General features: G+C 39.9%; 1 protein-coding gene across 1 annotated transcript; it reads right to left on the reverse strand.

The window, feature by feature from the left end:
* Positions 1–208: 208 nt before the first annotated feature.
* mrrf (mitochondrial ribosome recycling factor) lies at positions 209–27,573 on the reverse strand. Its single transcript, XM_039779030.1, has 8 exons — positions 27,470–27,573; positions 23,974–24,147; positions 23,679–23,831; positions 15,828–15,946; positions 11,434–11,525; positions 9,602–9,761; positions 9,205–9,289; positions 209–313 (listed from the first exon to the last, which is right to left on the reverse strand). The coding sequence occupies exons 2-7, from the start codon at positions 24,143–24,145 to the stop codon at positions 9,212–9,214; spliced, it is 774 nt and encodes a 257-aa protein (XP_039634964.1). The 5' UTR covers positions 24,146–24,147; positions 27,470–27,573; the 3' UTR covers positions 209–313; positions 9,205–9,211.
* Between the last annotated feature and the right edge of the window lie 34 nt (positions 27,574–27,607).

Genomic DNA, 27,607 nt, shown 5'->3' on the forward strand with positions numbered 1-27,607 from the left:
GGCACCAAAAGTTAGTGACTATCTCACATAGTGAAGCATTTAGCCAATAAAGAGACAGCGGTTTCCTTCAGGAGTTGGCGGAGAGCAAAAACAGAGCTTAAACAAGAGTAAAATTGGACTTACATTCATTGTATGGCCAGAAACACAAGTCCAAATGAAAGCTAATATATCTGCTGGATGTGTAAATAAGACAATCTTTGCCAACAAGTTTACCATAAGAACTTTATATGGTGATAATAGGTCAATAACAGGGGGTTCCTTCCTTTAGAGAACTTAGTTAGTTGTAGGTTGGTAGCAAACAAACCATATTCTCCTGTAAAGAGAAACCAAGGGAAAGGTTTAGGTCATAAAATTATCATACACACATTAAAAATAAACATACAACATGTATATACAGGTGTATTGCAATATATTATGTATTATTAATAAAACATACATATTTAACAAGGATTGTGTGCCTATATTCTGTGCTGTTACTTTGAATAAAAAAAAGAATTTGTTTTCCAAAGTGGATGATTTGCCTCCATCAGCTGTCGACTGCTGGTTATTTATGGCCAACTTTGTCTAACTAATACTTGAGCACTAATACTGCAGAAATGGCTTGTGCATTATTTTGTTTATCCTCAGATTTTCTGCTTTGCTCAGCAAGTTAATGAATACATCCTTTAATCTGCAATCACAGCAGTGACTAATCGTCTGTCCTTGTGTTTGTTCATGTGAACTGGTGGAAATTAGATATACGGGCAATCTGGACAGACTTTATGAGTCATTTAAATTATCAGAAACAGAAACTTTTGCAAAAAAGAGTCATCAGTTAAAATAGCCTCTTTCTTTTTTAAATATTCCAGTGTGTAATGGTTACACTGTGGAAGTTTACTGCTGCTCTTAGTAACAGCCCTAGTATGTATAATTAAAGTTTCTCTCTTGGCTTAAATCAATACATCGTCATTCCAAATCACAATCCATTCATCTTCATCCGCTTAACCGGGACAAAACTAATTTTATTATTACACTTAAACATAATCACATGATCTCATGATCACAGGTCTTTCAACATGATCACAAAAGCTGGGGCTTTTCAGGCAAAATATCTTGGTACTGTACATTATGTAGATTTGAGGATTACAGTAAGAAATCGGCATAATCGGAAATACCGGATGGGTTGCGATATTTTGGAAAAGAAGACGTTTGGTATGTACTGATGGACAAAAGAGAAGTGGTTTATGATGCAAGAGTGGTTTGACAAGTATCTCCTGAAGTTAACATAATTTTTTTTATCCAAACATAAAAACGAATTGAACTTATGACAGCCGCTGTTCTCTGTCTAAGAGAAAACAACTAACTCTTAACATCCACCTTTTATGCCTCTTGGATGTTAGTGTTTGATATTTAAAAGATTACATTTGGGTGAAGTATTGCTGTAAGCATGTTTTATTATTCTCACTTTCAATGAAAAAATGTATAAATGACAGAGTAGGCCTATTAATTATTATTGAGTAGTAAATATTTATTTTGCTGTTATTCTTATTTAATATCTTCAAGCACTATATTTCTGGCAGTTTCAGTCCCTGTCTACATCATTGTTTCACTAGATGGTGCTATCCTCCTTTACATGCAGCCTCAGTGTGAGAGCTGTACTAGGTTTCTAATGACAGCTGATTATGAACCCATGAAATTTACTAATGTGGAAAAGGGTCAAAGGGAAAAGAATTTAGACACAAAATATATAAAAAGCTATTTTTGCTGGCATTGATAAAAGGGAAGGTTCTTACGAGGCAACTTTGATATATTTTCTTCTATGTTACTGTCTATGCTTCGTTATCTTATTGCAGTCTTTGAGTTTTATTGTTTCTTGTCTACAAAATTGTTAGCTCTCAGTCAGGCTCAGTTGGTATGTGTGTGTTTGTCTGAATGCTCTATCTCTTTTACACCAGTGGCCAAAATACTGTAGCAGCAGCACATAAACAGGAACATTTGAGCCCAGTTTTTAACTTTTTCTTGTTATGCTTTTTTCTCCTGCATTATCATTTTCTTTGGGGCAGAGTAAAAATTTATAATTCTGTTTCCGAAAACACAACTGCTTTCGTCCAGCTGTCCAAGATATTCTCATCATGCATTTAATTTGAGAAAAATGCTTCCCCCTGAAACTCAACTCCCAAACATAGCTGATGCTATACCCATCCCCCCTTTCTAATAGCCAGCCACACACACACACACACACACACACACACACACACACACACACACACACACACACACACACACACACACACACACACACACACACACACACACACACACACACACACACACACACACACACACACACACACACACACACACACACACACACACAAAGTTAACCCCATCAAAAAGGACGGTCTCCGACATGCGCGGCCCCCATTTCCTACTTCAACCTCAACCTCCCAGACCAAAGAGGCGGTTTCATCATTTGGTAATTAATATTCTAGAGAAGAGGAGAGCATCAGGAAACAATTATTCAATAATGTATGGATGTAAATGCACACTGTGTCCACACAAAAACACACACATACGCAAGCACATATACATCACCATGATCAACTCTTCCTCTCTTCTGAGATCAGGTTACTCTACATGTAACACAACTGGAGTGAATGTCATGAATGTGCTGGATGGAGGGTGCTGGCTTATACACACATTGTGTTCTATATTCTTACTAAAATGTTTACGCCAGAGAATGTTACTAAACTACCCCCCTATGGTCAGATTCCAGCATAACTGCTGCTTTTATGCAGCCAACAGGTTTTACAAGTTACAATAAGATGTTATGTTACACTGATGCAACCTGTGACAATTGTGCATTGAGTCCATCAATGCCCTTATCAAACAAAATAAATAAGCAAGCTGTTACAACTACAAATATATGTTCCAGTTTTAACAGGGTGTGTTCCAGACCTGCCTAGAGTACATATGCTTATTCATTTTATAAAACAATATAGACAGTCAATAGAGGGAATAGAAGTTAAAAGTAGAGGATCATAGACATAAACTGACATTAAAGGACAAGATATAAGAAGATGTGGTATAACATGACATTTTATAAAATAAATAATAGGCTATGTCAACTTTTCCATCTGAACAGTGGATAACTCATGAAATGAAAAGACAGGAAGAAGACAAGATGATGACATGTTATTTATGTGACACGGCAAGACTTAACATGACATGACACATAACATTAAAGGACATGTCCTGATGTATAGTATACTATATGTTTATTTGTAAAGCACTTCAAAGTGTCTTGTTAAAAGGTGCCATGCACATACATAAACTGTAGACTTATGCCTTGCCTATTTCTGTGGTACAGTAGATAGTAAGTGCATTTATAAGTGCAAAAGCAGTGACATGGGTGAATGTTGTATTTCTATGCTCCAACTTGGCAGTTAGATAGATGTCAAGGTAGCTTTGTGGCTAGATTCCCATTTCAGATAAGGTACAGGTATGTTCACCACAACAGCTTTATGCCCCATTAAAATAACCCTAAAACCCACGCATACTTACTAATACTAAGCCATTTAAATCAAAAACGTAAAATATAATTGCAAAAACCATACCGGTTACAGACTTGTTAGATTACAAATTATTTTTTCATAGCTGTACTATGTACTGCACAGTGAAAGGGTGGGATGGGGCATTGTGGGGCAGCAATGTGTTGATTTAAGCTAAAAGGATGCCACACAACTTCAGTCTGCATCCCCATAGTCTCTGCTGGCTCTGACCCAGTCTGTCTGGTAATTGGGATCAGATGAGTGGCAGCAAAAGCGAGGCGACCTGGGTTCTCCAGGACTCACACTAACCTGGAAGCATTTATTTTATGGAAAAGATGTTTAGTTAAAGTGCAGCGCTGCAGCCCAGCCCCTCTAATGACTCTCCAGCTCTCTTGCCCAGGCCTGCAGACAGAGCCCTGTGATGGATATGACTGGTGAAACAGGAAAACACACACACACACACACACACACACACACACACACACACACACACACACACACACACACACACACACACACACACACACACACACACACACACACACACACACACACACACACACACACACACACTTCCATCACTGTGCACTGTGATGGATATGACTGGTGAAAGCTCTGAACACTGTTTCCTGAGTCCTTCACTTCCTTCCTCCCAGGCCTCGGTCAGCCAAGCTGAGCCGGGTTTCACTAGACTCGGGCCGGATTGGATTGCAGATTAACTGGCTTCCTGTCCAATCCGTTGGCTGCGTTCATCTGCTTTCCTAACGGTCACTTTTATTTATGAGCAAGCGGTGACGTTATTGAGGATGAATGAGTCTCTTCAGGATGGATGAGATCCTGGACGGGGTTGTTGATTTACCGAGGGACAATGTTTTTTAGAAGTGAATTGGGGAAAAGTTTTATGAAATATATTAACATTTTTCTCAACAAAGACTCAATGAACAAATCCAATAGAACGGTGTGTCTATGTATGTGTACATGAGCATGTTTTTCCTTACGTTCAACAGCTTCCACTCCTCCTCATTTGTGCAGTGTATGTTTTCTCTTGCTGCACTACAGCAAATGGCAGTGGAATTTTCTTGAAGCGGTTATTGCACTGCAAAAATCTCCACCCGACCAAGTCATTTTTGTCTATTCTTTAGCCCTGAAAGTCTTATTTTCATAAGACAAGTGAAATAAATCTGCCAGTGTGGGTAGATATTCCAGTACAAATTACTAACTTGAATCAAGTGTAAATTTTTTGTGATTCTAGTGCAGCCATTCTGTCTTGTTTCAATAAACTCACTTTTCAAGTAGAAATAATGCCTCTGCAATAGCGGATTTTTAAAATTAGTTTTACTGCATGAAAACGTGACTTTTGGACTGAATAAAAGAAAATTACTTGAGATAAAATTTCACCTATTGTAGCAATGATACGAAACATTTTCCTACCAGTATTTGGTCAAAGACATGTGTCTGTTATAGTTAGTAAATGTGCAAAAAAAGAAGGAAAATATATCTTCTGGAAAAAAAAAGTCCAGATATAATGACAAAAATCTATGTACAAATGTTTAATAGTTCAATAAACAGCAGGTCATGCCAGACAGATTTTTACTATTTTTCTGTTTTTGTCATTATTTCTTTAAAAAAGACTTGGCTGAGTACTTTAGTATTTTTAAGGACGTAAATTTGGTCCATTGTCATTCCCTCCACCATCCCATCACTGCAGGGCTCCAACACAACCCACCCTACACCTCTCATCCTCCTCCCTCCCTCTCTCTTTCTCCCTCTCTCCTGCTGGCAGCCCTTGATTACACTACACATCTCCTGGGGGAAGGTTTAAACTCCTCAGAGATAGTAATATCGAGGGCACTACTGGCTAGTCACTTCAGATCAGGGCGGGGGGAGGAAATGGCGACGGACATAAAGCTAAATATATAATTCCTCCCATGCCGGTAATCACGATGTCCAGACGATTTGAAATGACAGTTTAACCACTTTAAACTGAGGAACGCTTTGTTCAGATTTGAGAAGCAGGAGGTGTGTGCTGAAGCGTCTGGTGGCTCACTACGATGGTTGGGGAGCCTCCTCGTGGGTATAGAGGCAATCCAGAGGGGCCCGTGTGGTCCTCTCTAAACGCACGTTTAAACTCCATTGACTTAAAATGGCTCGCAGACCAGACAGGAGCAATTCTGTGAATGACTGACATGCCAAGAGCTCCGGAAGGAAACACTCTCACCGCCTGGTATTAGTTCACCTGGTTATTAGGATATCCAGCTTCCTCCTAAAATGGCCGGCCATTTCCCTGTTAGAGGCAGTAAGAGCACCCACCTGGATTAGGACTAAACGTGGTCTGCATTACACCAGGCACAACAAGGCCTCATGCCACGCAGCTCAACCAATTACATCTATAAATATTAATAGGCTAATCTGCACATATTCTTTTCCTGCGAGCCTGTTACTACATCCCTGAAAGGGTCAGAGATACTCTTATGAACATCAAATCCATTATAAAAAAAAAATCTTCAATTTGCATATGCAGAGATTTTCGCTCCAGACAGGCTCTCTCGGTGTCCCCCCCCCGATCATCACATTGCAAGAGGAGAGTGCATTTTGTATTCACACGCTGATTGGATCCTTGATGAGATCTTCAGGGTGGCTTCACACACTCTGACACCCTTTACACTCCAGAGGTGATGAGAAGAGAGAGAGAGAGAGAGAGGAGAGAGAGGTGTGTGTGTGTGGGATTTGTCCAATTCTGTCTACACCGAAGTGGTCGGCTCTGTCACCGTCCGACTCCACGGCCTCCTCAGCAGTTCAGCTGCTGCAGGAGCACCGCAGCTTGATACTCAGAGTGTAATCACAGGCGGCACAAAGGGAAGACAGAAAACAGAGGGGAATCATATATAGCCTTTCTTTCTCTTTTTTTCCACACACGCAGTGGCTATACAATATAATGTAGGTTGTGTCGGGAAACTAGTATTAGACCATGGTATTGAGCGTCTCTCAAAAGATAATAATGCAATAAAGGAATCTGCATGAAAAGTAGAGACATTGAGAAGTAGAACAATGCTAAGAGGGGAAGACTGAAGTAAGAGAGGACGGAGAGACTGAGATAGAGAGCAACACTCACAGGATAGATTTTTTTTCTTATTTTTTTAGTTTAAATTGTACTCTTCCGTGCCCGTATCTGATATTTGTGCTTTCTGAAAACAGTAAAGGGATGAATTTGGATTTAATAAGCGCTCTGCAACACGCACAACTTTCGAAAGAAGAAATAATGAAATGAAATAAATTCTTCCTCTTACAAATGAAAAACTAACTCAAAACAAACTCTTGACCAATTTAGTGCACTCAGGAGTTTTGCTGCGTCAGCCTCACTTTGTCTGGTATGACCAGTAGCTCAGGTTGGATATTAGTTAGATATTGCTGTATAACTGACATTACTGAGTCAGTTCACTGATTTATGACTCTTCTCTACTTTTACATTACGTTTTAGCATTCACCATTATCCCATAAATGTCCCCTTTGCCCCCTTTATTAGCAAATGTTATGTGTCTCGTTTTAATTCGTTTAATATGAGATAAATGGATTTAAATGCAATGTTCCTTGGTGTCCTGAAATTCTGTTTTGAACATCACATTTGCATTTTTTGTCATGCAAGAATCAGACATTGGTGCTTTTTTTTTTTGTAAAAATACAGCTTTAAGAGTTGTGAGTAAAAGCAGTAAGTCCAAAATGTGTAACTAGTTATTTATCAGTTAGACTATAAAATCAAATGTTTACCGAACTAATTTGTATATTTTTGTGAGGAATCACCAAAGGACACACCAATACTTCCACAAAGACAAACCTTGATTGCTCTCTTGCTCACACACGCACACGCACACGCACACAAGGCGGTGCTAGTAGTAGTAAACATTTGAAAGGAACAGGGGTAATTCACTTGATAAATGTCAACCAAAATGAAGCTATCAGCTGAAAGCAATTTCCTTGTGCTTGCCTGTGTTCTGCGCCAGGGACTTGGGAGATTTTCACCCCTCCATCGATCATGAAGCCTCTGTTTTAGGCCAAGGTACACAATGCCCTCAAATTGCTGACATATGGACCCAGAATCACCACAAAAACCTGCCATTTCCACCCCACCCCTCCTCTGTCCCGACCCAGCCACTCCTCTGCTAAACTCTTGTTTATCCAACGACTCTGGTCTGTTTAGGCCATTAAAGCAAAGCCATTCAGGGAGACAGAGGGCCAAGGCAAATGTAATAAAGCCACAATCTGTAGCGTGCAACTTGGCGCTGCTACCAGCTTACACCAAAGATGGCACAAAACCACCATAGAATCTGCATCGTCACTAATCCTCAATTCATTTTGTCCATTTAAAAGAGTTGGGACAGCATATTAATTAAGACTGAATTAGTAGTTTGCAATGTCACAGTACTGTAATCATCAAATGCCTGGTTGGTTATAAGAGCAAGTGTGTGGGCAAACCTTTAAAATGAAACCTGTCTGCCATGTGGGCTGGCTGCGACCAGTAGCAGAGGAAGCAAAAAAAAACACGATAGACATGAACACACCGACCACATAATAGTACAGAAAGCCTCTAGACGGTGTAAACAGCAGATAGATGAAAGCAGAGCCATGTCTTTGTCGCTGGCTAGGTTTCCCATTCATACATTTCTCGTTATCGTTCCTCTTTGTAGGACTACTCGTACTACAATTCCTGAACGTGGCTTTAAAAGTGCAGTTATTTAAAGACAAAGAGGGCCAAGTGCACAACATTAAAAGCCTCTTTTCCCAATGGACAATTGTGGTGCCAGCAGCCAGGGCCTGGAGGTCTGTACACAGGAAAAGTCCATTATCACTCTGACTAATGGAGGAGGGGGGTGACTTCAAACCAAAAGTGGAGAAAAACAAAACAAAACAAGAGAGAGAAAGATGACGCACATCGTACAATGTCCTTTAATGGAGTCCATCAATAATGTTACTTTCCTGACTTTATTGTCGAGAGTGTAGCCATATTATCAATCCTAGACACAGGCAGAAATTAAAGTTCTTTTTTTACTCCAAGTGCATTTTTTTTTTTAAGAGACTCTGAATCAATGTGAAACAAATGTTTGGCAACACGCTAATCATATCCTGCGTCTCTGGAACAAACCCTCTCTCCCTTTCTCTCTCGCTCTTGCCACCAAGAAAAAACCCACAGCCAGTTTACATTCAGACGGGTGCGCTTGTTTTATATAAACAGACAGCCCTTGTGGCAAGGGGTTTGATTAGGAGGAGGCCCACAAATCCCATTAAAAGTCAATTCGTCCCTAGCTCGGTGTTTGTTTGAAGACAGGAAGAGTAACAAGGGAGGAGGGAGGTGACGGGCAGTCTGTCGTTGTTGTTTCCGTGCCAATTTGTGTATATGCACTGATGGTTAAACACAGATATCACCCAGCAGCGAAGAGCAGATCTTTGCCAGTGATGTGGGCAGGTTTAGGTTTTTGCCTAAACATGTACAACAGGACCACGACTTGTTCATCTGTGTGAAGCTTTCGGACTGTGAGATTTAAGAACTACCTCCCCAACACGTGATTGAGTCACTGGCTATGATAAACATGATAATAATTACATGTTGCTTCTGTCATGTGCATCCATCTGATCATCATCATCATATGTTCAGCTATAAACTAAATATCAAACATAAGACCTTTTAGTCAGCCTAACAGCTCCTTGGTCTTGGCTGCAAGCTGTTTGTCAATGTCCACTGCAATGTTGTCCGCCATCTGCTGAATCTGTGAAGGGAGACGGAGAGATAGAAAAAAGGATTTTCAATACACCACCGACTTGGGCTCCTTTTTTTTTTTTTTACCTCTCTCCTAGTGTATGACTGGTAAAGGATGTGGTTGCCATAGTTTCGGATATTAGTAGGCTCTAATAATCAGTTACCTCCTCTTTTCAGTTTTGTGACTCATCTCTTGCATCTAGCCACTCATCTCAACCTTCCTTTAAACTCCCCCTCCTCAGACTGACCTAGCAGTTAAGAAGCTTTATGAAATTCACTCTGTCTCTATGTGTAATAGCACTGTTCTTTTTTCTTCTCCGACCTGTTTTTCCACGAGTCGTATGGTGTCCTCCGAGTGTCCTTCCTTTGTCTTTTTGACCTGTGTGACAGCATTAGACCGCACTTTCCTCAGTGAGTCTTTAGCCTTGTTTCCGAACTGTTTGGCCAGCTTGGCGAGGTTTTCTCTATGTTCCCGCGTTACTCTGCAGGGAAGGGAGGAGATGAGGGAAAAGAGAGAAACAAAAAAGATAACAGAGAAGAAACAGAACAGAGAAGATAAGAATCCATGGAAGACAGGTAAATGGATTATACCAAGCAAAGGTCCACACACACACAAACTCATCTGTGCCCTTTTCATGTCTCCGTTTGCAATTTGAAGAGAGGATGAAGGATGTTATTAGCTAAGCTCGACTGTGGGTTCAAGTAGCAGCTCCTCTCAAAGCAGGACAATACATTGTAGCAAGTGATGAAATAATTGCTAAGATGTATGTAAAAAAAGAAAATGTTAATCTATCAGAGTTGGATAAAGCGTACTTCTTACTTTTGAGAGGAGTTGCTACAGGAGAATAAGACAAACCAATCTAAAAACTCTACTTACCAAGACTCTTGCTAAAAATAAAACACAGAAACACATAACTATGCAGAGACAAACTAATGAAAAAAACAATGTCCTCACTTGTGCAAATGAGAATGTTAAGTGCTTGTAAGCATCAAGTCTAATCATTTTAGTTCTGACTCGAAAGCTACCATCTAACAACAATCACTTGTCGAGGTCTCAGACCAGAGCTGAACCATCCGTCATCCAAACAACTTTGTATTCACTTTGCATTTGTTAATCACTCAGAAAATCCTACTCCCTCTGTGTCCTTAATTGGCTTTTTCCCCCGTTGTTTTTGCCTTGGGGACTATTTGCAAACAATCCAAGTGCAGCGTCTATTTACCACAAACAATACGGCCTAATTACTGATTCCAGGGCCAATCAAGGAGCGCCTTCTCTTTGGAAATGCAAATGGAGGCTTGGAGCGTGCCGAGACTGATTGCAGGGGGAAAGCAGTCTGACTCTTGTGTCCCTCCTCTGCCAAACTAACACCTGCTGCTCCTCCACACACACACACACACACACACACACACACACACACACACACACACACACACACACACACACACACACACACACACACACACACACACACACACACACACACACACACACACACACACACACACACACACACGCCAATGTAAAAATGTAAAAAACAAAACACACTGTATATACACACACACAGAGTGGTTTAGTGAGTGACGGATTGTTTTTTGTGAAGTTGTTTGACTGGGCAGAGAGAAATAGAGATGTAGAGAGAGAGGTCTAGTCAGAACAGAGAGAGAGAGAGAGAGTGACCCGACCCTAACATCAACACACTGGGGGTATACATCTACAAACAAAAGTCCATAAATCTGTCAGTTACAGGTATTTATTCATGGAGAAATTCAAAACCATGGATGAGACTTACGATTAGGTTTATGATAATGTAGACTGTGTATTGATTATTTCATTGATTTATTGGTTACTTATTTGGTCTATAAAATCTCAAAAATGTCAAATGCCTGTCACAGGTTAACAGAGCATAAAAACTGATGTCAACAATCTTTTTTGTCAAATAACTGTGAAGAACTTCATTGTACAAAAAATATCATCAATTAACATTTTGTCAATTGAGTAACTGACTGATCAGATCACCTAATCTTTTACAGATTGTTTGTGTATAATAATAGTGGGACAGAAGAAGAGCTAAAGGTGCAAGGAAAAGATCGAAAAAAGAAGGAAAGTGTTTCTGCCCATGGGGCGGTGTGTGTGTGTTTGAGAAAGAGACTCACTTTGGAACGGGCACCTTGATGATCGTCCCGTCCACCTCTGGGTTAAGGTTCATGCTACTCTCTCTGAGGGCACGGGTGGCAGCCGCTGTAGCCTGGGGGGCACACACACACGCACACACACACACACAAATGTGTGGTTGCTTCGAGCACTGGTGTGAATGGAAAAGCAGCACTGCAACCGCAGGTAGTGGCCCAGCTCCAGCTGGTAATCATTAAGGTGGGGTGTGTGTGTGTGTGTGTGTGTGTGTGTGTGTGTCTCAGGGGAAGCCCATGCAGTGTGGAAGTGCCTTGGGCCACTGTCAGCGCTCGGCCATGTGGGACAGGACTGAGAGGTTGCAGGGCAGGGCGTTGACCCATGGTGACCTCACAGGCGAGTCTGCTTGTGTTTGCGTATGATACATGGATACACACAAACACACATGTGCTTTTGAGTTTGTATGTATTCATTTTAAAATCTTTATTTCTCAATATAAAAGGAGCAAATTGCTTGTTCATGAAGATGGGAAATGGTAATTATCTTGAGGTGAGCACATCTACATGTATGTTTACTTTAACTAAGAGAACATGTAAACCCATATCTTGTATTGTGGTCAGATTTTGCATGTGGCCAGCTATTGTGGGGGTAAAAGGGAGGTCTCTACTGGGTTTAACCAATATGGTGGAAGGCAGAAGTCAACACATTTGAAGATCCGAGGCATTTAGGTTACACGTTGATATTTTTTGGTCTTTAGACAGAGGCAGGCACCATGACTGTAACATTTTCACATGGTACAATACATTCAATGATGCTTGCACTACTAGGACTTTTAAAAAGTTGAGTGTCGTTAATACTATTTCCTTACTAGGCCTCATCACAGAACATATTTTGACAATTTGATTTTGAATTAGATTTTTCAGGATCCTCGTATTGTAATATGACATCAGAGCCATTTTAATGTTTAACCTGTGCTTTTCCATCTATGTTCACTGTTGCAAAAAGTCACTGTCTGCAAGACACTGTATGCAGTGTTAGATCAGCCTCATGTCTGTGAAAATGGACATTAAATTCCGTTAAAATCGGGCATCATCATACATGACACTGTATGTGATGTAACTGAATAGAAATATTGGTGCGAATGTAGAGTAGATAAACGGATGATCTGATCTACAGCCATGTTCTTAAAAGATCAGAGACATTTGTCCACACTAAGAGCAAAAGGGAAAATGTATGCAACTACATCAACAGAAATAAATAGATGGACATATATTTGGGACAAACGTATTACTCAAAATAAAAACATCTACTGAACAAGAACATCTGCTGTCTACAAATGGCTTATTGAAAAAGTTGGGAAAAAATGCAACTAATATTTCCCAAACACCATCTGTCTTCTTTTTAAAGGGTGGAGATAATCAGAGGGAGATGAAAAGAAGAGCATTATGTTTTTTGTGATTGAACAAGTGATTCAGTGTCAATGTGGACGCTGGCTGGAGAGGCAGCTGTGCTGTAAATGCTCAATGATATCTCAACACTACGCAGGATCAGATACACTGTTAAGCGGTTCTGAGAAGCGTTGGTCCACAGTCACACAATACTTTGATATCAGTTAATTAATATAGTGGCTTCTTTGGAATTTTATGAAAAAGTGTATTTGTATTTGTTTGGTAGGCATGCAGGCAGGAAAAAAGAAGCTTACATGTAACTCAGTATTAAAACAGCATTCACATATGTTAAACATAAAAACTTGATCCACCAGATACAACAGTCCAGCAATTACTACATAAGAACCAGAGAGCTACAGTTAAACAGTGCATACAGACAAAGGGGAGGAAGCCAAATCCTTTGAATTATTGAAAACAAAGTCACACTCCTCAAACCAGTTCTGAAACCGCATAACAATTCCCTTAGCTGAGCTTTACAAAAGTGTGCAAATGTGCAATGTGAGGAAAAAGAGCATATCATTTCCTCTATTTCTTTTTTGGCTTTATCCGCTGGGGGGAAAAAATGGCAGCGAGATTAAAGGAATTTATTTGTGTGCGTTAAATTAATTCATGAGGTTTCTTTTCTTTTCCTTTGTCAAAATCATCCGGAGCATAGGCCTCTGGTTGCTCTCTTTGAGTGTGGGGTGATAGATTCAGCCCATACCTATGTTTGATTGTTCTCAGCATCAAATTCATCACCGTTTCCTCTCTCTCGACGACCACTCCGGTGGTTATGGAAAACCGAGGGGAATTTCTCTAGATAGGCTGGGCAGGTTCTGGTTAATATGTTGAAGAGGAAGAGAAATTACACTGAAGTTCCACATCAAACGCTTGACGGCACGGTTCAAAGCAAAGAGGCGAGCGTAGAGGAATGTGTGCGAGAGTCCGCGCATGTGTGTTTAAAAAGTCCTGAAGAAAACACTTCATGAACAAAGTGGTGGGATGCTTTAACATGAATACACACTCATCCTAAAACACACACACAGACACACACACACACACACACACACACACACACACACACACACACACACACACACACCAAATTGCCTCCTGATCTAAGCATGCTGGTAGCTGTTGTTAGTTCGACTGTGCCTTCCCAGGCCGCCCTTAATGAATGAATAGAAAACAATGGTAGGGCCTCTGGAGTGCCTGGTAATGGATAGGCATCATTATAAGCCTATTAGCTCTGGGTACTGAGGACTCACCTCTGTGTGGGACATGGGTAACGTAAGGCACGACAAGGGTAGTGTGTGCGTGCATGAATGTGTCTGCTAGTGTGTGTGTGGTCTGTGGTTGGAGCTTCTGGAAAGAAAATACACTCACCAAAAGACTATTCAGCCGGATTCAGGTTGAAGACTGGATTTCCAGATTTAAGATGCTGATAAATACTTCGATTTGCATGTTGTTTTGAGATATTGGTACAAAAGAGAACAAACACCTTCTAGGTTCACAAAAGGTGACCGGTAGGAAAATAGAAGGTGGTGGAAGATGGTTGCAATAACTGTTTTTTGTTGTAACAGACAGGTGGTTCTCCAAAAAATGAAAAGTGGCTTTGAATGTCATCTGTGCTTATAAAAACTGGTCAAAACAGGCCACCCAAACATGTTACAATGCTTCTTTTTTTTTTTTTTTTTTAACTTACTTGTATTGTCCTTAAGATGTTAAGATCTTTTTTATTGCCTCCCCTACTTATTTTATTGTGTCTAGCTAATATTTTTATCCATGCTAGCAGCGCAGCTGGTTCAGACTAAAATATCTCAACAATCTGTAACTCAACCCTGACTCTTCCTCGAGCACCACAATGAGGTTGAGATATGTGAAATGTCTCAACAACTATTGGATGGATTGCCAATAAATTTGGTACACAAATTCATGCAAAAACATTATGTTTTCTTGCCTTCCTGTCTATGATTCCCTATTTTAGATATTTAAATAAAGTTATGCATGTGTGTTTGTCACACCTTTAGCATACTATACAATGCATTTAAACACGTTAAATGTATGCTTATTGGGTGGAATTTACCACCTCAACTCTATATTTTACATCATTCATTTTGCAGTCTCTTGATTTGTGCAATTTACACAAAGACTTTGTTCAGTCATATGAGCATTCCAACAAGTTTTTCACTACACGATACATATGTATAACTTTGTACTAAAAAATAATAATATTTGCACATTGGATTTCAAGAGAAGAGGAGCATAAATAAATAAAAAAACATAAATACAAAAGAAAAAAAAACAAAGCACTATGTAGCTGTATATCAGCGCAATGGCTAATAAGATCAAAGAGAACTAAATCCTCAGTGATGACGGTCTGTGGATATATGATTGCATAATGCCGTATTAAATGCTAATAAAAAAGCACATTTAGATTCTCCAGACCACCAGAAAGTCTGGCCACTAAAAATGCAAGTCGCCCCCGTTGACAAAATTACTTTCTGGAGCTCTGATTAGCACAGTGTTGTATCATCTAAGAAGGAAAAGAGGGAAAGAAAAAGGAGTTACAAAAAGAAAAGAAAAATAATCCGTTGCTTCCTAACCTGGGGGTAAAATGAGGTCATTTCCTATTCTGTGACAACTCACATGCAGACATAACCACATCTCAGTGCACGCACACACAGAGTTTGGGTTCATGTTGCTATCTTTCACCCCAGAACAAAGGGCTACCCGAGTGATCAATCAATTAACATCTGAGACACAGTTGGGGAGAGAGAGGCCGGTCAGGTTTCATTTACACAGAGCTGTGGGTTTAGACTTCTGGCCTGGCTCACATTTTCCTTCTGTGAGGACCGTCTATCTGTCAGTGCTTCGGATTATTTTTTATAAAGCTTTTAGTTACTGTGTGCTTGTCTGCGTGAAACAAACGGATACTGGTAGGATGAACCTGTACATGTGTGTCCTTGTGTTTGTGTGTGTGATCGTCATACCTCTGGGAAACTGCTCATGTTGACCATAATGAGCTGAGGGGATTTCATGGAGACCTGACCCAGTTGGTTGAGAGGGAACTTCCCATCTTGTGTCGTCACCACAATGTGATCCAGAGCTCCTAAACAAATATAGACACATGTAATTGTTTATTTACCATTCTATTTAAGTATTCAGACAATTCAAGGTTATTTTACAGGTGACATGTGCAATGCACCATGAATTTGTGCATCTACACATCTGAAGACCACCTTTATCTGCTAATATTGAAAAATTATGCATATTTGACTTTATTTTTTCTAAATTCAAGTTGAATATCGTTATTTAGTTCTATTTATAGTTATTTAAGATAATTTAAATTTCAACAATGTTGACTGCTCGAAATTTACTGTGATCTCATATCTAGTTTTATGTCATAAAACCAATGAATATTTTGTTATACATGATCTATATAGATCATATATTATACAGTATATTGTTATCAGATTATTTTTATTCTCAGTATTGGCCCCAGTATTGGTCGTGCTGTGGTAAATATGGCAGCTTTTCTGGTTTGATGACACTGTTTCCATGCAGACTGAATGAGTGACTGTATGTTTTCCTTTATATTTACTCAGACAGATTAACAAATAAACAGACAGACCGATGGATGTGCAGCAGAAGCCACATTCTGCATGAGTAAGAAAGAAAAAGAATGTAGAGACCACTGTTACAGTGTTAAAAGTGTCCATGATCTACTGTCTCTCCTCACTGTCAACACTAAGAAACAAAGGTAAGTTCACCAACATGAGTGTACTTCTGTCCCCCTCTCCCTCTCTCCATCCATCCGCCCCTCTCCCTCTCCTACATCTGGCTAACCTCAGATGCAGTTGTTTCCTCCTTCTCCACCTCTGCCTTACATCACTCGCTCCCTGCTTACCCATTTGGGGTTGTGCTGGTGGCGTGTATGGAAAAGGAGGTGTGGGTGTGTGTGAAGGGTAGGTGAGCCAATGGTGTAATTTTAAAAATCTATTTATTATCTGATTTCAAGGGCAAAAGAAACATAGGCGTACCAGTCAGAGATTTGATGCAGAAGAAGAAATTAAAAATAAAAGGTTGGTATGATGTGATGAAATGGATACCTTTGATTTAAAGGCAGCAACCCAACTGGATCACTGACATATTGTCTACCTGCCTGCCAGATATTCTGTCTCCTTCTTTGACTTCAAAGCTCCGTTTGTGTGCAGCTCTAAACCTGCCTGTCCGTCTCACAGTGCCTCTCTGTGTATATACAGACTCTTCACGTCCATATCTCTGACCTTCTGCCTGTCCGTCTTTGTTACCTGTGCCTTGACAATGAGTACCTACACATCTGCTAATACTTTAGTAGGGCGGGCAGGCAGGCAGGCAGGCAGGCAGACAGACAACTACAAAGGTGGAGGGTGAGGAGGAGAACGGGGTTTGAGAGAGAAGAGGAAGGTCAGAGAAGGACGGCTAAGAAAGCATTTGCAAAATTGTTCATCAAAATGTGTCTGTCTACTATACTGACAATATAATGAATACAAAATAAATGTACAGTATACTTTTATATGTACACTTCACATGTATTGCTTTTCATCTAAAAACGTTTTGTTACTAACATTAAACAGGCCATATTATTTGTAAACTACATATACTACTATACAATTAATCAATAGAGGATTTCTCATCCACCTAGTCTATATACACAATGTTCCACTTCTGGGATTGCTACGTTGCCGCCGGAAATTCCGCCGGATGGCCCTCATTTAGGCCGAATATCCGTTACCTTGGGCTTTCTTTGGGTTGGCATTTTAAACTCTGGTCGATTAATTAAGACTATGGTTAACTGCTCCTCAGATCTCTGCAGGGTAAATCCAGACAGCTAGCTAGACTATCTGCCCAATGTGAGTTTTCTGTTGCACGAATAAAACAACCTTTTGAATGCACACACATCCCCCAAAACAAGTTCCTTCCCGAGGCTATTTTGCAGATGCACTGTTGCTCTGTACGGCGCTTAGCGCTTCCCAAGATGATTGTGATTGGTTTAAAGAAATGCCAATAAACCAGAGCACGTTTTTCTCCCATCCCGGAATACTGCGTGGACTCGCCAGAACCTCCTCCGCAGCGTTGTGGAGGGAGGTGTGGCAAAGCGAGACTAATATCCACCAGACTGAGATGAATGCTATCAACAACAATCAGATTTTATTCTGTGCAGTTGTTTTGGTCTGCACTAGAGCTCAAATGACAGCGCAACAAGCTGTAAACACAACACTGACATACCATCACCTTTTACGTTGACATGTTGTTAGCATGCAGTTACAGAGCAACATTATCATTAATTTGGAGTCGTGATTCTGGCCGCCTGGTGACTCTATGTCCAATATTCACTCTGCTTAGAGCGGTTTTTGGTCACCAACTCCTATAGGAAATATCTGTCTCTTTAGCAGCTAAATGCTAAAACTCACCGTCAGCTGTTGGGTGCTTACAGTTGGGGTTTGTTTTCTTGCTGAAAACAGCTGTCTGCTGTGTTTGAAAAACGGCAAGAGTGTGGAGTGAAAGTGAATCAAAAAAGTAAAATTGCGGGCCGTGAAACCAAATCAAGAAGCTGAAAGATGCTGAAACAGGAGTGGAGTCAGGTGATAGTTATCTGTGGGTTTGTCACTACGAGTGATCCCTTTTACATACAAGTAGTCATTTGAATTTTTCTTAGTATACAAAATATTGATTATGGCAGCTTTAAAAACCGGTGTTGAATTCTAAATGTAAGAACATCAATTGGCAGTTTTACAGGGGATTACCTTACCTTATTCTCTTGATACATCCATGGGGATTACTTGCCTGAACTATTTCCTGGTCGGACCCGTGACTCGCCTTGAAGTTGCCAGGCAACCAGCGCAGACTCAAGTCACTGGCTTGGCCAAGAAATTGTTCCAGCAACTTGTCATTTTCACAGTTTGATGATTGTACAGATTAAACAAACGAGATATGACATGTTAATTAGTCATCTTTAGAGGTGCTGGTAGATGGATTTGGTTTCCTTTAGACAGTGCCAGGCTAGCTCTTTCCCACTGCTTCCAGGCTTTATGCTAGGCTAAATTAACCGACTGTAGCTTTATCTTCAACAAAACAACATGAGTGTGATATCGGTTGTCACATCTAACTCTCTGCAAGGAAGTGATTAATAGTATTTCCCAAAATGTCAAACTATTCCTTTAAGCTCCAACAGCTCTTAGCTACAGTATAATAGAAAGACCTATTGGTACCTGAAGGATATTAAAGTATTTCTAGGCATTTTCTTTCCAGTAATGTTGTTGTTTAATGTCTTAGTCTACTCTGTCTTAAAGTGTTCATATTATGCTCATATTCAGGTTCATAATTGTATTTAGAGGTTATATCAGAATAGGTTTACATGGTTTCATTTTCAAAAAAAACACCATGTTTCTGTTGTACTGCACATTGCCATAGCTCCTCTTTTCACCCTGTGTGTTGAGCTCTCTGTTTTAGCTACAGAGTGAGGCATCACACTTCTGTTCCATCTTTGTTGGGAGTTGCACATGCGCAGTACCTAGGTAAGGACTACTAGCCAGTCAGAAGCAGAGTATGAGGGAGGGCCACGCTAGCAGCTAGGCGAGCATTATAACGTGTGTTGCAAAGTGACGCACATTCGTCACGGAAGTAAAGGCTGGACTACAATAGAGCTGTTTGGAGCAGTTTGTGAACAGTGTTTTCTGTTGGAGATGGTAAGTCCCTTTGGGGTGGACTTTGGGCTTTTTCACTTTGTACACCTATAACGTGCACAAAAAAGATATATAACACAATAAAGGAAAGGGAAAAAGCCAAAAAGCATAATATGAGCACTTTAAAGTTTCCATGGAAACAGCTTGTTTTCGGGTTAGATTACCCATCTGTGACTAACCACAATATGGCAGTCACAGCACTGATCCCCTCTCTCTGCATCTATCTATGACTTTCTGCTACACGTTTGCCACACACAAACAAACACATGAACGCACACATACAGTATGCACACATACAGTATGCATTCATTGCAACACACACAACAGCACATACAGTCATACCCACACACACATGTGCTCATAAGCCTAATGAGAGCCAGATGAGGTTCATGGAACAAATACACACACACACACACTTGCACGAGACACATACACACATTCGGACAACTGACGTCATTCCATTCCACCATCTCATCTCTCCTGTCAGCTCTAAATCCTGCTGCCTCCCTGGATTACTGTGCAGCTGGACAGAAGAGAGGAGGACGGATGAAGTGGAGGACAGCAGTGAGTGGATAGAGAGATGGAGCAAGAATGACAGGATGGAGGAAAGGAGACAAAAAAATGACAAGAGAAACAGAAGGAGATGGAGAGAACTCTTGCCCTGTGAACAAATGTTTCCCTGTGGGGTCAGGAAGAAATTGGAATCAAAAGTATGAGACACAGATTGAAATTATCATATGGGCGGAGGCCAAAAAATAAAGCTGGGAATCGTTGGAAAAACAAAAGAGAAGAGTAAGTAATGGGAGGGACCGAAGATATAAAAACGACCAAGAAATTGCTGAATGATGAGTGGAAAAAGAAAAAAGGGAACACGATGAAGAATGGACAGACAAATGAATAAAAAAAAAAAGGAAACCGACAAGACAAGACACTGAGGTGTTAACCATAAGAATATCTAAATAGTGTTTATGCTTCTGTTGTTAAACTCTCTAGCATGTTGTGTAAAAGTAAAAAGACTGCACATGCTGCAGATCAAATGTCACAGAGACCACACTTTCATCTTAGGAGGGAAAAGGAGTCAAAGCCCAAACACTTTAAGTTTTGAAGTCTGATTCTAACGGCAGCCTCCTCCCTCGGGAGCTTCCATTATACACCCCACCTCTGACTCCTCCGAGCCCAACTCCCATTTGTTAGAACCCAGAGGCAAAAAGGCCATGACCTGGATGTAGTTGGGGAAACAGAGGTCAAACTGGGGCTCATTCTTAGCCCTTTGGAGCTTTGTCAGGTAGATGCAAACAAAAGAGGTCTTACAAACTTTTATCTCAAAGTAAAAATGTGCCTTTGATGTGCTGTTGCCTCATTTGTACAGTACATGATGCAGTTGAAAAATAAAACCAAACTGCAACAGTCAATGTACAATTCATGTATGTATATCTTGTCAAATTCAAGGCAGAGATCAAAACAATAAGCTAGCCCCATATGTGACCTCAGCACTCTGTATGCTACTTTGTGATTCATACATGATATAGTGTTGCCTATGCCAGCATTATGGAAACGAAAGTTTAAAGGTGTTTAGAGCCTACTCATGGGTGATCTCATGCCAGTCAATCTAGATGTAGAATGATAAAATGTTCGTCCGAATCAACGATAATACATTTCTAGGATAAAGCCTGACATCAGATGGCAGGCTTTGCCCCTCACCTTCCGCTACAACAACAATAAACTTTGAGCTAGGAAGCCACATGCTGAAAATGGCAAGTTTTGAAGAAAGTTTGGATCATGCAACAAGACAGGCCTGCTTGGTTCTTTTGGTGAATGATTGTAAAGATTTACAAAGAATAATTTTACGGCATTTACTATCAAACTGGGACATTCTGGGACAGATTGGAGAGAATTGTTATGGACAAAGTAACATTACACACGGTGATACACTGGTAAGAGCAAATTCTGTATCTAGCTAATTTAAATAGCTCACGTAACTGTATTGTGTGAACAGTTACCTTCATTTATTATTTGAAGTGCCATTGTCTTTTGCGGGGTGCAAATGTTCCACCAAAACAAGTTCCTTCCCGAGACTATTTTGCAGAGCCACCGTCGCTGCGTCTGGTACTTGTGATTGGTTTAAAGAAATGCAAACAATCTAGAGCGTTTTTTTTTTTTTTTTATCCTATCCTAGAATGTATCTGTGGTGTAGCCAGACCTTACTACACAGCACTGTGGAGATAGGTCTGGCAATGTGAGACTATTAAAATGAAGTTCATTCTGGGCTAGGACAGAGGATGTAACAAACAAATAGAGAAGAAGAGAAGCCACGTTGGTAGAGATGTTACTTCTTCAACATTCTTTTAAATAAACTGGATTCAAACATTGGTTTCGCTCTGCGTAAACATTTTATCATTCTGGTTGGACTGCAGACATCCGTGGGACCACAGACATACCTTTGCAGATTGAACCTCCTGTTGAAATATATATAAATACTAATTTAACCTGTATGTGGTATGATATTCAATTTACTGCATTTGTTCTATTTTTCTCAAATTTTTTGTATATATATCAGTTATACATGTATCTCAATAAAATATCTGCTGCACCGGTAGCTATTCTGCCAAAAAGGGAGGATTTGTTAGACAAATGTTCTCTTGCACAGCAGCTGGATTCTCGCCATATCACAAGAGCCCGTGAGAATCACATAGAGATTACATATCACACAAAAATCCATCTTGTCAGGCCTCAAGTAATGCGTTTGTGTCCGAACTACCAGCTTAGGGCCAGTGAGGAGCTACTGGCAGCTATAGGCGTGGTTAAGGTGTGTGTGACGGCCGCAACTGTTCGTTCAAAACAACAATGGCGGACGTGATAGACAGATGGTTCATCCAATCACCTGGCAGGTATTTTTTGAAAGTGCCTGCCCGTTTCCAAACAGTTTCCAATGACAGATTCTCAGACGGTTCCGTGTAACAAAACATCTGGATCGTCAGGTTAAGACAAGTGTATCCCATAGGGGAATATTTTTACAACTACCTTTGATGTTTTATTTTATCATCAATTTTACAACTAAAACTAATTTACAGATACTTGACTACTGGGAAAATGCTTAAAAATGGGGCATTAAACAGTGTGGCTTATGTAGATTTTGTAAGGGGGAAGAGGAGTCGGAGCTTCATCTATTTTAGTATTGTAAAGAAGTAGCACTATTCTGGATTACAGTTGAAAAATGGATCTCTGTCCTTCAACCATAATGTTTGGCAATTTAAGGAATGATGAAGAAATAAAAAAATCTGAACAACATTAATTATGATGGGGAAAGCATATATATTTAAAACTACAAAAAGACAACAATTAAAAATTGAACATTTCCCAATGTTTCTGAAGTATCAGTCGGTTCTTAAAAAGGATGCTAATAGGAATAAAGAACAGAATTACATTTTCAAATGTGGCTGTTGGGATACTTTGAGTCAGGGTGAAGGCTGGAGTTAGAAATAACATTGGAAGTAGATAAAGGTCAATTAAAGGTAATATGTAAATACATTGTTGTTTTGTCTGTATATGGATATGTATATGCATATATGTGGGCATGTATATGTGTAAATGCAATGTGTATATATTTATGTGTAGACTGTATTCTCCTATATTGCACTCTGTAATTAACAATAATAGAATGCAATAATGTTACTTAGCGTTGCAAAGGGAAGCGCTCCCCCCACCCCCCCTTAATTATTTACTTATGTATATATTTTATTTTTCTCTCCTCTAATTTGTCGTTGTTTTCAGCTGGTGGTACTTTCATTATGTTCCTTTATGTGTGAGTGTGTGTGTATCATTGTGTAATAAATTAATACAATGTAATTAAAAAGTAAAGTTCAGTAAATAAGCTCAGTAATAACTAAATTAAACCCTTACCTTTATGACAACTGTCACTGTTTGTTTTTATCGTGCCATTCATTTCCACATCAAATGAATACCTGGCACTATTGGACAGCTATTAATGTGGGCTTTTATCGGTTCTGATTGTCTTCTGTAAAGTTTGAGAAAGATACAGAGAGTGATGTAAGGAGACACAGGCAGACAGACACCATGAGCGGGAGTCCAAGAAAGAAGCAGCGATAAGCTGAATACCTGGCGAGGTTCGGATGCTGAGGTTGCGTGTGAAGTCATCTTTGAGTGCATTGAGAACAGCTGTCATGTCCCCCTTCACTTCATCCAGACTGATGATGTCTTCCACTAGAGCCGAATTAATATTCACCTTAGACGACTGGCCCTTTGCCTTGGCTTGGAAGATGAAAAGAGAGAAAGAAGGAAGAGTGGAGACTCTAAGATAGATAATATCTAATCACGTAACCCACACTCATGCCAACAGAACCACAGAGGTTATACACATGTGAACTCCAGTCACTGCAATCTCTTCACTGACCTTTCGCCTTCTTGGTTGCATAGAGCCTTGCGCATGCAGCGGGGTAGAAGGTGGTATCGGGGCACAGAAGTGGTGCACGGACCCTGGAGGTGGCTATGAGGGGAGACCTGACCTGTCGCACCATGGACTGACACAGCAGGGGGCGCAGCAGACTCAGGTGGTTCAAAGACATAACTGAAACAGAAAGAAAGAATAAATAAATAAAGAACGATGTTAGAGGAAGTATACAAACACAATGCCACTGAGTTCGAACACCATTTGATTAAATTTGACAGTACACAGATCACTTGATGGGACCGCTGGTAATATTCATCAAAATGAAGTAATAGCTCATATCAGCCAGTAGGAGGTAGGCCTACATCTTGAACTGACATTTAAGTACAATGCTCTCTTTTTCTCTTAAAAATGTGATGATCATTTCTGACAAAAGACAGTAGGGCTGGGCGATATGGAGAAAATCAGATATGATATTTTTGACCAAATACCTCGATATCGATACCACAACTATATTGTAGTGTTGACTATTGGTGCTTTCACAAAATATTTACACAATGAGATTTTTAATAAATAATCATTAGTAATGTGGATATAATGACTAAGTGGGCAAATAATAGAACAGTTACAACAGTCTGGTAAGTTCAGAAAATGACATCACTTTACTGTAATGCAGCCTATAAAACCAGGAAAAGACAACACTTATGCCATTTTACGATATCCAAAATCTAAGACAATATCTAGTCTCATATCACGATATCGATATATCGATATACTGCCCAGCTCTAATTCAAATACAGTAACTCAAGAGATTGACTAATCATCAACAATATCATCCTGTTTTACTGTATACAAACCTTCAAAATGTTAACAAACCTTGCACATAGAAGTGGGGTTGCAAGAAATAATTATTTTCAATATTGATTAATCTGCCAATAGACATTATTCACAGCAGACATTTTGGCATGTCATAGCAGGAAAAGCACAGGTGTAAATAATAACATTAATAACGAGTACATTCCACTTAGGTGAGGTAGTTCCAGGGCTCTGGTTTTGTGCGTGCTGGCTCACTGACCTGACTTACTGGAACACTTAATGGAATTGAGCCATCGTTAACGAAGTAAAAAAAATAACTGCTGTTGAAGAACTTTCTGCACTCAGCTGTACAGGCTACATTACACGCAATTACACTTAAGTCACACACACACCGTCATTCCCTTCCTCTTACACACACAAATCTATGTATAGGCCAACACAAAGTCCACACTCAGCCCAAGCACAGTTGTTTGGGCATTCCTGAAAGGGAATCTCCCATTCAAAAATCACACAAAAATATGAGACCAACCACTCCTTTACTATGGAATAACCACCTCCCACCTCGCAAACTGGTTCTCTACTGTGAACTGTGTCACTGAACCTCGGAGTACGCACAAGCACAGACAAACTCTAAGATATCTAAGCCCACAGACACAAAGACACACTAAAGCCGGTCTTTCACAGTCAGTGGCTGTGAAGAGCTCGTAGTACACTGCAGCCTGACTGAACTCCGCTATTGTCTGGTGTGTATTTATAACTGGTAGCTGTGAGGAGAAACAAACTGCTGCTTTAAAGAGAGTTTGGTTACAAGTGAGAAGAACTTTCCCAAATTCATCACATTACTGAGATATTTTGTCTGTAAAACGATAAAAAACAGCATATACTCGACTTGCGACTGTAAAACCGAAGATCAAATGTACTCAAATGTGTTTTTTCTTCACCGAACCTAAATGTCGTTTGAATAAAAAATATAAAATAAAGGCTTCTCACCACCAGTCATAAGTCCCAACACCTCCTTGTGAAACCGACCCACTGAAAAAAGTATGTGAGATTTTCTGGCTATTTTAAATGTATTAATATTTTTGATATTTACTTATTCTTTTAGCCTAACTGTTAGATCGGAATTGTATCTCTCTACATCATGCTCTCAATGTGGTTTCAAATATTTCTCCATCACTTTATTTATCAAAATATAAATATATGTACTTATTGTGTCAGAAAAAGACACATTTTGGAGTTTTTCTTAAACAAATTTTCAGAATCTGTCTTTTTGTTTAAGTGTAGATTTTAAACTCCTCCTCATGTCATTTAAAGTCTGAAAATGCCAGATACAATATGGATCTCAGTGTCCTCGATATGGAAAAAAATCAAATATCACTATATTTTTTACCAAATATCTCAATATCTATATTGCGGCGATATTGTAGGGTTGACAATTGGTGCTTACAAAAAATATTTACACAATGAGATTTTTGATAAATAATCATCATAAATTTGTATATAATAACTAAGTGGGTAAAGGCAAATAATAGAAAGGCTAGAACAGTCTGGTAAGTTCAAAAAATGACATCACTTTACTGTAAAGCAGCCTTTCAAACCAGGGACAGATATCACAATATTATATCAATATACTGCCCAGTCCTATCCTCACTGGTTACTACAGCCATGCCACAAGTCCCTGGTGTCAATCCAACATTGACACCAGAAATCCAAACATATTCCAATGGCAATATTTAGGCTAGACTGTGGAACACCACCTACAATACAAACCCATACCAGGCATCCATGGCTGGCAGGTTTCCTGACAAGCTGATATGATACGGCGCACTGTGGCAGAGCAGATAGGCTCAGATGTGGGACGGTGACGGATCTCTTTAGAGTGGAAGTCAAGCAGAACAAGTGAAGTACAGGTGTTCAGTGAGATACTGTAGCCTCATATCCTGTAGATTTCACACACAGCAGCAGCTGCAGACACACCTCTCCTTCTTCCAGTGGCAGAAGCCAGCTGGTGAGCCCGCATGATCTCTCCTCTGCACACTTTACAGTTTGAGCAGAAGATAATACAGCAGTGTATTAGATCATGTTTTTTCCTGGATCTGCCTCCTCAAACAAACTGTTCAGCCTAAAGGGCTGCCACCTAATGATTACTTTAAGTAGCAATAACCTCTGAATTATTCTTTGTTTAATTAATTACCTGTTTAGTCTATAAAGGGCAAGAAAATGCTGAAAATAATGGTCTCAACTTCACCAGCCTTTTTTGCATCATAAAGGCCACTGAGAGGAACATTAGCTGGGCAACTTCAGATCTAATATTTCAAGCTGAAGATACTCATAATTCATAATGTCATGTAAGTGCCACCAGGTTGGTTTTTCATAACTGATACTCGAGAAAAGCAGGGAACACGAGGCTGTCGAGGCAGATAATATATAATTAACAATAGAACGTAGGCCTACATAATAATAAGACAACTGACTGGTCCCAACTCTTTATGTAAGTTATGCGGTGTGAAGGTCGGTGTGATGGGGGCGTGCAAACAGCACTTCTTCGCCTTTTGCTGCACATACCACATGCAAAAAGTAAACATAAATCGCAACCACGTAGTTACTAAACATAACACTGCCGTTTCGGCTACGATAAGGCAGAACCCTACCTTCAACTGTAAATGACCCCAAACAGCATACTTACTTTCAAGTTTACAGCCTTTACAGAAGCATGTTAGCTCGGAAAAACCACATTTGACATCTATGTCGTCATCATGACGCGCCGACACTTTGAGACGTCCGCTTAAGCGTTTGAAACTTTGTATGGAGTACACCGAATAGG

Source organism: Perca fluviatilis, chromosome 17 (assembly GCF_010015445.1).
Source record: "Perca fluviatilis chromosome 17, GENO_Pfluv_1.0, whole genome shotgun sequence".
Lineage (NCBI taxonomy): Eukaryota > Metazoa > Chordata > Actinopteri > Perciformes > Percidae > Perca > Perca fluviatilis.